We start from the raw sequence: 14,113 nt of genomic DNA on the forward strand, positions 1-14,113 counted from the left end.
TTGTGGTGTTGATATTTTTTGTATCATTACAGCATCTCCTAGGCCAGGGAGACCATGACTACAAGAAGCATGGCAAGGTAAGGCATCATGGGAGGTGTAGGATGCTTCTCTTATCATGTTAGGAATTTTTTTTGGCAATTATCTGTACTCATTCCACCCTAACTTGGCCTAAAATTACCTCCTCTCCGTCTTGAATGCTGAAATGTAACAATAGGTTAACACTTGGATATGTTGCTAGTCATAAAAAAGTGTTGTTGAGAGGATGTATTGTGAAGCCTTGGTACTGTTTATAATCTTACATCACCTGACCTAACCTAACGTAACCCAACCTGACCTAATGTATCTGAACTTGCCCTCCCCTGCCCTGCCCTGTCCTGTCCTAACCCAGGTTAAACAAGTTCTCTCTTTAACCCAACAGAAGCAGCTTTGGGGAATGGAGGGGCATGAGCTAACAGAGGAGGGCAAGTTCAACGCGTTCCTGGCCCGTCACAACAAGTCATACAGTGGCATGGAGGAGTATCATCACCGCATGGCCATCTTCACACAGAACATGAAGAAGGTGCACGTGTTACAGCGCAATGAGAGAGGCACGGCTACTTACGGCGCTTCAAAATTCGCGGATCTGACTGGTATGTTGAGAGAGAGAGAGAGAGAGAGATGGTAATTTATCTGTCATCTGTAATAGCCTATGTATGAATCTGTCTCTTTCTATCTACATTACAATATCTGTCTATCTGTCTCTGTCAGTGTCAGTGTCAGTGTTTATATATTATCTGCCTGTCATGCTGTCCATCTGTCATACCTGCAGAGGGTGAGTTCCGTCAGCTACTCGGTTTCCGTCCCCACCTCAAGCCAGAGCAGTCCATGATGCAGCGTGTGGAGGTGTCCGACAACGGCCCTATTCCAAAATCCTTCGACTGGAGGGACCATGGTGTTGTTACCCCCGTCAAGAATCAGGTGAGAGAGAGAGAGAATTATATATTATGGCACGGTTTGGGTTTTATTCATGCTTCTGCAGGATGTCTTAATATCCGTCCATCCATCCATCATTCAGTCCCAACTTTCGCTAGTTTATCCTAACATTATAATTTTTTTTCTCTCTGATTGTGGACCCTGCCTAATCACATCCAAGGGTGGTTGAAAAAAGAAGGTACGGATGAAGATTATGATGATGATGATGATGGTGATGATGATGATGGATGATGATGATGATGATGTGTGTTTGTTTTAGGGCATGTGTGGATCCTGCTGGGCCTTCTCTACAACTGGCAATGTGGAGGGTCAGTGGGCCATCAGACACAAGAAGCTCATCTCTCTCTCTGAGCAAGGTAAGGCCTACAGTGTGTTTGTTCTAATTGGACAGGGATCCCCAACCCCTTTGAGCTCAGTTGATAACCATTTGCAGTCAGGGTTGATTTGACTAGTATCCAAGGAGACTCATATCTACCTAATAGCTAAGGCTCATCAAATTTAATGGAAGCATGACATAGTATTTGAGTTATGGCTGTGGCCTAGTTTCATCAGATGAACACAAACCAGCATAGCGTTGATATGAGGACATGTAGAACTGTCTTCCCCAGTCTGTATTTCCCCTATGAAAACTTTTTTTTTAAGTAATTTTTCATTGAAATCTATGAAATACTTGGTTCCGTACTGAATTAAGGTACTTCTTCAAAAATTGCTATAAAAACTTACTTGAAGCAATTGGTACGGCAGTGGTGCTTCAGTTTCTACCTGTTCTCATAATGTATAATAATTTGCACTTGTTGACCCTTGGTATTAATGAATTTTAACTCAAGAACTTTTTGAGCTATAAACCAACTCTCAAAACCAGTTGAGTTATAAGTAGGAGAGCAACTATACAAGGTAGCCCATATGTGATGCTCCTCTTTTACTCTGCTGGGTGATGTGTCGTGCATGGAGGGCTCAGTTACTCTTAGTATTGTCTATTTTTTTAATCCTTTATTAATATCCCCTTCCTTTTGCCACACCCACACCCACGTCAGTAGACTGATTCCATCCCAGCAACACATTAGATACTGCCAGGTGAGTTTGGAGTGGAGCATTCTTTACTGACTGTCCTATATAATTTTTCCAACTATAATGTTTCCGCTTTGTTCCTTGCAACCGCAGAGTTGGTTGACTGTGACACCGAGGACGAGGGTTGCAACGGTGGGCTGCCGGAGAATGCATATGATGCCATTGCCAAGTTAGGTGGCCTGGAGACTGAACAGGACTACCCCTATGACGGACATGACGAACAGTGCCACTTCAACCGATCCCTTGTAAGTACAGTACACCGCCACAGTAAGTCACTACCATCCCCCCAGACAAGTGCTGTAGTTGGTTTGTTTTCATCTGGCAGAGATCCGCATCCCCTTTAAGCTCTGCTGGTGGCCAGATGTAGTCACATTGAAGGTTAAAGTTGACTAGTAACCCAGCTGACTTATTCCCACCTCATAACCAAGGCTGATTGAATTTCATGCATCTGTGACATATTATGCAAGTTGTAGGAGTGGACCAGTTCTCTCAGATGAAAATAAACTTGACTTTACTAAAAGAGTTGTTGTTGTTGTCCCAAGTTGGTATGAAGTGTGAACCTAGTGGACTGCAGGCTGAAGTTGCCCCTTTCCTGCAGTACACTGTCCTCTTTCAGGGATAGGTAGTTAGGGATGTTTGTGTAAGTGGAAAGTGGAGCCACCTGGTTATATGGTGCCACCACATGAAGGTGTCCCTGTCAGGCATCACATTCATAAGAGTAAGATATGACTACAAGCTTTGGTAACTTGCCATGCCATCATCACTCGTAGGCAGGAGTCTCAGCTGTAAGTAGACCGAGTCAAAATCCAGGCTGAAGCACAGACATTATTTCAGCTCTTATTACTCAACTAAGATTTTGTATTTTTTCCCCTGTGGTTTTCAGCAATTGTTGGAAATTAGTTGATTTGACACTTCCAGTCCATAGAAAGCATGAGCCAACCACAGTTTGGGGATTGTATAAGAGGAAGCATTGTGCCATTTGATTTGATTGATTATTTTTACTCTTTGTATCCTGTCAGAAATAAAGCCATACATTGAGAAAAATTGTTGATGAATTATGTAAGTCTTTGTACCCAGGCGGCAGTGACAGTGAATGGTTCGGTGGAGCTGCCTCAGGATGAGCCATTGCTGGCTAAGTGGCTGGTGGCAAACGGACCCATCTCCATCGGCATCAACGCCAACGCCCTGCAGGTGTGTAGTTGTGATAGTAGTAGTGGTAGTAGTAGTAGCATTAGTAGTGGTAGTAGTAGAAGTAGTGGTAGTAGTATTGTAGTTCTTGTTGTCCCAGGCTCATCTAGACATGAATGTAGTGGACGGCAGGCCATAGTCATTCTTTCTCATTCTGTTCACCACCATCCTTTTGTGGGATTGGGATGGAATTGGAGGATGTTTGTATAACTGGGCTGTGGAAGATGGAATGGTATGGGATGGGCAGAGTAGAACTAGATAGAGTAGAGTAGAATAGGGCAGGGCAAATTAGTTATGCCACCCCGATTCACATAATCAGCTCCTGATTCCTGGCTTCACCTCAGCAGCATAATAATGAGCACATACTGTATTTTTCTTCCTGATATGCTTTTTATAGTCATTCCATCAGGTTTTATGTTAACAGGGGAGTACCAAACATAATGCACAGTAAAAACGATCTAATATGGGTGTTTTCTGTGACAGTTCTACATGGGAGGTGTGTCACATCCTCTCAAGTTCCTGTGTAACCCAGCAGACCTGGACCATGGCATGTTGATTGTTGGATATGGTGTACACAGTGAGTATGATAGATGTATAGGTAGATAAACAGGGGTATAGGTGGATGAATAGACGGATTTATAGTGATAATTTAGTTGATTGCACTGAATAATGAGGTTAAAGAAAACACATACAGGTATGCTAGCTTCAGCAAGTATTGGTGCATAGGGGGTTTGATGCCATTCAGAATTATTTGACCATGTGAAATTAATAGCCTTGTATCACCTGTATTTATTTTAAGATGGTTTATTTTAAGATATATAACCCTTCCTTACTTATCATCTGCTACATGGGTTGCTGAGGTGTGTGAGGACAATGCTGCATCACTGTATTAATCAGTCTGTCCTAATCTCATAATCTTTAACACATGTTCACTGTTGTATATATGGAGCTGGTGGACACAAATGAATAGATAGACAGATAAATGGATGTATGTGTACTGTATATAGTGTCTGATAATATCCGATTGTAGTTTAGCAAAGTTCATCGCGAGAAGGTATTAGTCATGAATAAATTTAAAGTAACAAATACTTGAAAGTAAGTGTAATATAATTTTAGTAATGTTTAAGGATTAGCTGAATGAAGTTTTAAAGTAATACCTGTGGAAGAAATTAAGTTTTTATTAATTTAATAATGCCCAGGGAAAAATTGATAAGTTTGAATTAATTTTCGTAATGCCAAAGGAAGTGAAAGTAGAGTAAATTTTAAGCCACTTTAGAAATACTTAAAGAATAAATAAAAACACTTTCATTAACTTCAGTAATACCAGATTGAAAGGTGGTATTGATTTCTTTATGCAAGTTAACCAGGAAACCATTCACTGTGTTGGGTGGTAACCATGTAGCCAGGTGATGCCTGCTGGTTTAGTGGGTTAATGTGCTTCAACTGCATTGAACCTGTAAAGGTTTATGTCCAAGGAATGGTTGGAGTTTATTGCTCACTTAATGTTGGTCTTGCATTAAATGTCCAGACTGAGTAGGAATAGGTGATAGGCAGATAGATAGATAGGACTTGAGACTGAAGAGAGGTGTTGTTTTTGTCTGTGAGTTATTTGCAAGGAGTTACTTAATTCCCTTGACTGCTGTTGTATCTCGCTAACCTCTCCCCAGCCACCAAATACCTGCGTCGACACCAGCCCTACTGGATTGTGAAGAATTCGTGGGGTGAGGACTGGGGAGAGCAGGTATGTGGTGTGGAGGAGGTGACGGTGGGCTGGGGGAAGATGTGGGAGGACCATGTGGCTGTTGTGGATGAAGGATAACAACAGTATATAATAAACAGTAACAGTGATAGTAACAAGAACAATCACAGCCAGCTCTGTTTTGCCTTTCACTACGTAGGGGGCCAAGTCTAGGCTGCTGTACACTGTTATGAATGCAAAATGATAATAGCAACAGTGACAGACAATCCCATTTACCCTGTCCATGATATAATTGGACCCGGGCTATACAGCTGTACTCAGAATCATTCAAGGATGCAATACCAATCTGATTCCGTAAGCTGGTGTTGTATGATTTTAAAGAATCCTGTTATTTTCATAGGCTTACAGCTTTTATTCTGACCCAAGTTGTTGGTGCTGTTGTGGCCCCAGGCTCATTTGGGCATGAGCCTGTTGAACTGCACACTGAAGTTGTCATCCCCTTTTTAAGGGATAGGGAGGGAGATGAGGGATGCTTGTACGTTTCATTCGTTTAATTTTTTAAGGCTTCAACACGCATGCGTTGGTCTTGATCACCTAATGGCAGCTCTCCGTGCTGCTCAATCTCTGGCAGCGTCCCTGTTCAGTCCCATATCCCTGAGGTCACACTCATTGATAGGTAACTTTGTTTATTTTGGCATCAAATGAAGGCATTCCTCTCTAGCTTTTCTCTCCTGACCCCCAGTACTCTACCATTAGACCACCAAGCATAAAACATGACTAGACTGAGTAGCGTAGTTTCAGGCCTCTTTGCTCCTGATGGGAAACACAGGACTGCATGATGGGTAAATGGATGATTAAAAGCGTTGTGGGTACTTCTTAATATTGTCTAAAGCATCCACAATGTTCCGCCTCTCAACAAAGCCACACACACACTCCTCCCACAGCCTCCACCGGCCTGTCATTTAGCTTGTAAGATAACTGGCTGGGTTGTTTTTCTTGCAGCGTATCCCGTGTTTAAGAAGACGCTGCCCTTCTGGATTGTTAAGAACTCTTGGGGAGAGGACTGGGGAGAGCAGGCAAGTAGTGGGTGATGGGGAGTGATCATACCTTTCAAACTTACTGAACACTGTATTTTGGCGGCACTGGAAGCCGCCACAGATTTGTATGGTACTGTATTCTCTTGTATGTTATGTATGCTTGTTTTGACCCCAGGCTCATCAAGACATGAAGCTGGTGAATTGCATGGAAATTGTGTAAATATTAAAAAGCTACAGAGTAAAGCACAAGAGGCTGTTAACTACTCTCCAGTGATGTCTTTTTCACTTTATTCTTTGTCAGTAGATGACTTTATTCAGGTTAGGAGAGACTTTGAACTGGATGGGTCAGATGTAGACTTAATTAACAACCTCACCACGGTTCATCTGTCCATAGTTGAATAAATTTGTCTGGAGGTTGCAAGAAAAAAAATGAATATAGCTCATTGCCTTGAAGGTGCTAACATTTGGATGACAGGTGGTTTCCATGTGGCAGATAAATCTTCCTGGCATCATGAATAAAACACACAAGTCATCATCCACTGTGTACGAGTTACCTGAGTTAGTGTTAAACCCTCAAATGACCAGAGAGGTTCTTTTTGCAAGTAGAGTCATCCGTTGCTAGCTAGAGGAAGATATGTGGATTGTCAGCTGTTGAATTATAGTAGTTAGAATGTACTATGTGGAATATATGGCAAAGGAAGAAGCGTTTGACAGCATCTGAAAATAATTATGATCTTTCTTCCTGCTTAGATAAAGAAGTTTTGCCTCTTGGATTTTGTACCACTTTATTTTTTTTCCGTCTCTCCTTAATCTTGTTGTCATGGCCCGAGGCTCATCAGAATGTGAGCCCAGTGGACTGCAGGCTCAGGTTGCCCTTCTGCTGTTCACCATCCTTCTTTCAGTGGATAGGGAGGAATAACCAGATATCGGGTTTATCGAGTTACATTGGTGCTACTACTTGAAGGTGTCGCTACCCAGCATCTTGCAACCACCAAGCAATAGCATACAGTTAAAAAGACATTTAGTTGGGAAGCAGCTTGTGATTTTCAAGGACCCTTTTAATTCCATATTCTTGAGGCTTGTGGTTTGAAAGGTATGATCTGATGCCGCTTGGAATGGCTTTACTGTTACGGTTCTTTCACCCTAACTCAGCCCAGAGTGTCATTCGTTTGCAGTTTGTTTCACATGTATTATTGGCCGAAAGAGAGACAGTACTGTGGCTCTGCATCCTTTCCATACAACATACTCTTGACTGCCAACTTTTCTGTGTTAATCTTTTGTTATAACTGAGCCGTCAGGATTGAAAGATGGCAATTTCAGACCATATCACGAGGTGAAGAAGTGTTAGGGAAAGGATGCAGAGCGCAGTATTATCTTTTCCATCATGTAACTATAAACCTAAAAAGGATGAAAATCAGGGCCAAGTTAGGGTGGAAAGAGTATAGTAAGGGCAGACAATGGCCTTTAACTTCAGTTATAATTGTGATGTTGGTTATAATTTAGTGTTGTGTTTTCTGCTTGATCTAACCACTAATATGCAAGAGTAACATGCTGTTGTCCAGGCTTTGCAGCATGTTACCCATTGTAATAATCATAATAATAATAATAGCAATGTAAGAAATACCGACAGTGGCAATAAAAATGATGATACAACTTCTGCTAATATTAAATAATAACAATGATTAATGATAATTAGTGGCAGGTGGGGGCTCTCACCATCCACTCACTCGATATAGGGTGGCTCTCTTTCCTCTCGTCCTTCCTTCCCTCCCTCCTTCCTCTTCTTTCCTTCTTTCTTTCTTGTTCCTTCTGTCTACAGTTGACTCAACACTGAGTGACAAGCCAAATGGTTTCCTGTACACCAGGAAACCATTCACTGTGCTGGGTGGTAACCACATAACCCATCTATGGCACCTGGTGGTTTAGTGGGTAATTAAAGCACTCCAACTGGATTGAGCCGGTGCAGGTTTACATCCAAGGGGTGGTTGGGGTTCATTGCTAACTTAAAGCCACTCAGGGATGAGTGAGGCTGGTCACTCTCATCTTAAATGCCGGGACCAACTTGCCTAGCCCCGGGCTCCTAATCTCCTCATGGGGCAACACTGGATTAGATGACGATGACAATGATGATTGGTGACAGTAATAAAGTCATCCTCATCCTCATCGTAATCATCACAATCACTTATTTCCCCACCCAAGGATGGAGTGAGATAGGGTAAGGTGGGAGAACTCTAAGAATCCAGGCTGCACCTCACCAGGTCGGACCAGAGTCCTTCCTACGGCAAGGTGCAGTTAAGTAGGAAGTTGTGCTTAAAGGAGCTCTCGGTTGGACGTCACATGTGCTTTAAGGAGGATGCACAGTGCCACTGCATGAAGGCTCCCATTCAGCACCTTTGTGTAATCTAAACTGTAGTAATCAGTTCTCTCTCCTTCAGGGCTACTACCGAGTGTACCGAGGTGATGGCACATGCGGCGTAAACATGATGGCCACCAGCGCTGTCGTGCCTTAGGTACCAGTGCCGTAGCGTCTGCCTGCACACCTGTATGCCACTCACAGCAGAATCTTTAATAAGAATCTACAGCAGCTGACAAGAAGAATTGACAGCATTGATAAGAGTCTTCAGCATTAACTAGAGCCTACACCATTGACAAGAGTTTGCAGCATATAATAAGAATATACAGCATCTAATAATAAGAATCTGCAGCATTAATTATTAGGGTCTACAGCACTAATAAGAGTCAGCATCATCTAGTAAAGCTCTATGCAGATTCACTTATATACAGCCATACTCACATCCACACAGCCACACCACTGCACATCCACATAGAGCCACAGCCACACATCCACATGGCACATTTGGAGTCAAACCATCATTCTTTAACTACCTATAATAGCTTGTACTGTTAGAATATAGTGCAGTTAGTTACCATTTATAGTTGCCTTTAAAAGTGTACCCAGTTATTGAAATACTCTACCATTTTTCAGTTACTGTAGTTCCTGTGTGTTGGATGGACTCAACTTTTCACTGTCATGGATGCACTTGGGTGTTTATTGAGGTTAAGAGCATTTTATTCAGGCAGGGAATTTCTAGAGGTTCAGAGGTTAATTGAGGTAATGTTCCCCTAATTTCTAGTCGTGCAGAGGTCAATTGAGAGCTTTAAACCGTTTGGCAATTAGAATTCCTCTAAGTTGAACAGACTCATTAACTTGTGTGAGTAAAATAAATAATGATTGAATAGAAGGGAAAGGATTAAAATGCTGGGAACAGGAGAGTTGAGGAGAATGAATAATGAAGGGAAATAGAAGGAGAAAGAGTTGAGGGGAACAGGAGAGTTTTATATATATTTATGTTAATCTGTTGATGTCTGTGTGTATCTCCTCATAACAACTACTTATCAGTCTGCACCATGTCACAGTATTATAACCAAATACTCTTAGAGGTCACAGAAAATAACATAGGCAGCAATGTTTGTGTTTGTGTTGTGTGATTAGTTTGTATAGAGACAGCTCAGAGTATATTTCCTTTGTTCAGGCGGTTAGCAAATAGTGCTCCACCAGAAATCCACTTCTTGGTGTCTTATGTGTTGTGGGAATGGCTTGGTCTGTTTGTGTGTGCGTTGTTGTGGTAGTGAGGGTGGGAAATGAATAAATGATGCAGGGTAGACATTATGTATGGACCACTTTATTTATGAAACAGATGTTGTGATAGCTTTGGACATGAGTTATACGTGACTGTGTAACTTTTTTTTGTTGCAAATGAGTGATAAATATAACACTAGATAAGTTGTTAAAGGTTATGTTGGGAGGGACATACGATGCATTGCAGGAGTGTAGGTTGTCCAGCTTAATGACTCCACTACAATAATTTTTTTCAGGCTTTATTCTTGCAGTAACCAGATGACTATATTGACCTTAACAGATACATTACTGTTTGAACTGGAGGGAATAAATAAACCCGTCTTTGACCCCATTGAATCCAGTGATATATATATATATATATTTTTTTCATATTTTTCATTGTAATCTTGCTGTTGACAAATTTATTAAGCTTGGAAGGGACTTGTGGAGGGGTTAGATATACACTCCTTCCTTCATTAACCCATCCATTATCTAAAATCTCCATTAAATGAAAAAGAATCATCTGCAGGTAACATTCACTCTTCATCATTGAAATTACGCCATTGGACAGGGTAACCCATTCCTTTTAAGGGAGGTTTTTAAAGCTGAATAAGATGGTCATGTACTGGCTAAGGCAATGAAGAAAACATCCTCAGGCTAAGGAGGTTTAAAGATGTCATGTTTCTTGTTACCTCTTAAAGCTCTTGAGGTGCCGTCAGACAATAGGCACATTACATCGGTTTGGTATTTAAATATTCCCATAGCCCTTTCACTATATCGTTTCTTGTAAAGTCCTCAGGCAAAAGGAGGTTCAAAACAGGTGTCTCATTACTTCTGAAAATTCTTGGGGTCCTGTGTCAAGTAGACACATAAATTTGTTAAGTACAGGATCTGTTCCCCCCCCCCCCTACCATCAGAGAATTTTATTAGTTTAATATGATACTTTCTCAAATGATGGAATTTGTAGTTACTACATCCAATCCCTCCAGCTTGAAAAGTGTCTCTTAGGGTGCATGAAATACCAAGAAGACTGCAAGAATAAAGCAGAATTGTCTATGGGATGTGAAGTACAGTACATAGGAGTTGTGGACCAGTAAGAAGCAGCGGCAACTGACCTTAGTTGTGACACATTCAGTATTCACGTAGGATTAGTAGTTGAAGGTGTGAACTCTTGTGTTACTTGAAGGTATATGATGTTTTAGGTATAGAATAGAAGTCCCTTTGCCTCTTCCATTTCTGTCATTGCTGGTTGAATAAAATCATGTAGTAAGCAACAGGGGAGAACCAAAAATGACCACCCGGATTTATCATGTTAATCCCTACAGTTCAATGATGTATTTTTATGTTATGTTCCTGCTGCAGCCAGACATTGACATTCTGTTCGGAAAAACGATCAGACCAGCACTACAAGAGCCACATATTGGTAGCTCAGTGTTGTTGTTAAACCAATTTTATAAAAAATTGTAGAAGGGATTAAAGAAGGGATCATCATGCCTCCCACAATTTTTGACGAATTTGTAGTTACTTAAAAGAAAAATGTTCTTTGCCATAATCTGTGCAAGAAAATGTCTTGCATAAGTGGTATCATAGAATCATTTCAGTTAAAAGAGGGATTTGACAATAAATGTTGAGGAAGTCGGTACTAAGGTAACACGGTGTCAGACTTATAGTAATTCTGCTAGGAATCACCGCCACCCCCCTTTCCAAACTGCTGGATCTGGCCTTATAATTGACATCAGGCCATTCATGTAGCAGCAGAGTTCACATTAAGCTCATATATATTTTAAGATTTTTATTATACAGTTGCATCAGCCATCACAGCAGCTCTTATATATGCTAATCATTTAGTTTTGTTCCCGTTCTTTTCTTTGCCTGCCTCTGTAGATAGTACCATATTTTGTACACGCAAGCCAGATCTCTCGTTAAGGTACAGTACAGCTTTGAAATCTGAACTGCAGGGGTCCAAAAACTCTATGGAAAATAGAATATTTTGGAAAGAATCGTAATTATGAGAAAAACATGTAAAAAATAGCCTATGGTATAATGAGCAGCAAATGCAAGTATCTTGTATTAGTAGTATATCATCTGCTGTTAGTGTGTCCAGAAATAAACTTGTCTTCAGATATATTGTGTGAAGACAGTATATGAACACCCTCCTATTGGGTGAATAAAATATTTTGTAATGTGGAGATTTTTGGAAATTGCGTGTTTGGATTTTGGAGGCTACACTGTATTATGCATGCATAGAGACAGCTGCACCACATATGTATGTGGCTAACAGACAGGTACCACTACTTTTATTGGGAAATTTTATGGATTATGAATAAATTGTAGGGTGTTGTGATGGTAATGGTACCAGTTCTGTAGAAGTGCTTTGTTTTTACTTGGAAATTTTTTGGGCTTGTGAGCTAAATTGTATGGTGTTGTGATGATTTTGTGATTTGCAGTGTGGCTGCAGCAAGATGGAAAGTGAGAGTTCATTGTTGATCATATGTGGTATATTCTCTACTTAGTGGAGGACAGCTTAGGTCACATGTTGAGAAATTATGTACGAAATTGATTATGTACTTTTAATATGTGTGTGGAATGTTTTTATTGCAATATGATCTTAGTTCAGCCCATAAGTACTTCAGAACTTAGGTGTGTATTGTAGGTGGCTTTGGAGATTTGTGAAATGCCTCTTCCTTTAGTAATTAATCTACACATAACATCTCTGTGTCTTCCTTTACGTTATTTATGCAAATTATAGTGATATTAAGGCAGTATCCACAGCATGAAGTAGAACGTTAAGGTGTAATATGTAAAATGCATTGCTGAGGAAGAGGTGCAACAAATCACCCTATAATATTTCAAATACAGGTCTTAGATGTGGCTTGTGTTGATTTAGCTTGTGGCAGCAACATCACACCTCCTGAGACCATACAGCCAAGCAGAGGCAGATTTCTTGTAGGTCATCAAATTTAGAATCTAATGAATATTTAGAATCTCATAATAAATATTTAGAATTTCATAATATAAATATTTAGAATCTTAAAGGGAACAAAAGTAATTATTCTTGCAGCCACATCAGTTTTGTATGAGGCATATCCTAGATGCACTGTAACCCTGAAATTGGTAACCCAGTAATGCTCACATCACTTCAGTCTAGAATCTGGGGATTTCTTTTTTTCATTTTTGCCATCTGACAGTTTTATTCAGTGTCGGAGAGACTTTTTAAACTGAAGGGGTTAGATATCTTTTACCAAACCCCTTCAGTATGAGAAGCCTTGCCAGAGGTGAATAAAATTGCAAGAATAAACTATCAAAAGATGTCAGCCAGATTCACAGGGTTACGAGTAGTGCTTGGTAATGCAAACATCCTCTTTTAAAAAGAAGGATGTTTTCTGTGTTGCTATTTGGTGTAATATTAAAACATTTTAAAGTTATGTAATTGTTTTATAGTTATGGCAGCCAGTAACTTGCTGATAGTTTATATTTTATCATACTTAAGACATTATATTGGACAAATAAAGATTTCTTTAACTTGGGTGTTTACTTAAAATTAGAAATTACTTTGTTAATATTACATATTGGCTGCCTTTTGTGAGAATGTAGTGCTGGAGGGGGGTGCGCTCTGGTGATGCTACTGATATAAGTAATAGAGCTGTTGGATTATGCAGACATCCCTCAGTGCCTTCCCTATCCCCTGAAAGCATGATGGAAGACTGCAGCTGAAGGGCAACTTGAGTGTGAAGTCTATTGGGTACACATTTCAGATGAACCTGAGGCTACTAATAGTACTGCTATGAGAATGGAAGGGTTCAGATTCATTATGACTTTGATGAGATATCCTCAGAAGAACTGGGAAGATATATGGGAATGGAAAACACCAGGAAGGAAATAGAATGGAGGAACCTGAGATGGTTTGGGAATGTTGAAAGGATGGACCAGGGGAGCTTGATGAGGAGGTGAGGTATAGACATGCTGGGCTGTTAGCAGAACGACTAAGGCAAGGTGTGGGAATGAGGTTGTGTTTGCTGACTTCAAAACTAGAGGTACTTATTACTAGAGGGCTGGCACATAACAACAAGGAGTGCTGTCAGTGTTGGTGAACCTGTCTGACCCTTATTGCATGGAAAACAAAATGATGATGACGGTGAGGATCTAATAAGCCCCTATTAAGATGGCACCTGGCCAGTGATGGTGAGGTGGGTGGGAGCTTCAAGTTTAGTCCCATTTTGGGGCATGAAACAATCTCATGATTTGAATTCTATTAAACTAGACTTTACTGATCATCCATAAGACTCATCATTGCCATAAAAATACCCCAGCTAATACAACCACACTAGTCCTGAATGAGACAGCCCTAACATGTACTCATTATGGGTGGTGGGTTTTAGCGCCAAAATGGTGACAGTATGTTGGAGGATTTCTGGACCCCAGGGAACAGACTGTGACGTCTACGTTGTGGTCGTATTTGGTTTCCAGGACTGCCCATACCAAATTTTTAGTCGAATTCTATATGGCAGAACTACCAGATATGTGATTATT

General features: G+C 40.6%; 1 protein-coding gene across 1 annotated transcript in view; it reads left to right on the forward strand.

The window, feature by feature from the left end:
- Positions 1 to 13,105, forward strand: part of LOC145416000 (cathepsin L-like) — a 26,023-nt gene extending 12,918 nt beyond the window's left edge. Inside the window, exons 12-20 of the mRNA XM_080285098.1 lie at positions 33 to 77; positions 419 to 629; positions 809 to 957; positions 1,232 to 1,328; positions 2,134 to 2,285; positions 3,118 to 3,231; positions 3,712 to 3,805; positions 4,896 to 4,969; positions 8,400 to 13,105. Of these exons, the coding sequence (XP_080141224.1) occupies positions 33 to 77; positions 419 to 629; positions 809 to 957; positions 1,232 to 1,328; positions 2,134 to 2,285; positions 3,118 to 3,231; positions 3,712 to 3,805; positions 4,896 to 4,969; positions 8,400 to 8,474 (1,011 nt within the window). The 3' untranslated portion in view covers positions 8,475 to 13,105. The remainder of the gene's footprint in view (positions 1 to 32; positions 78 to 418; positions 630 to 808; positions 958 to 1,231; positions 1,329 to 2,133; positions 2,286 to 3,117; positions 3,232 to 3,711; positions 3,806 to 4,895; positions 4,970 to 8,399) is intronic.
- The last annotated feature ends 1,008 nt before the right edge of the window (positions 13,106 to 14,113 follow it).

The sequence above is a fragment of the Coenobita brevimanus genome, chromosome 104 (genome assembly GCF_032717465.1).
Source record: "Coenobita brevimanus isolate Jiangsu-jjx chromosome 104, ASM3271746v2, whole genome shotgun sequence".
Classification (NCBI taxonomy): domain Eukaryota; kingdom Metazoa; phylum Arthropoda; class Malacostraca; order Decapoda; family Coenobitidae; genus Coenobita; species Coenobita brevimanus.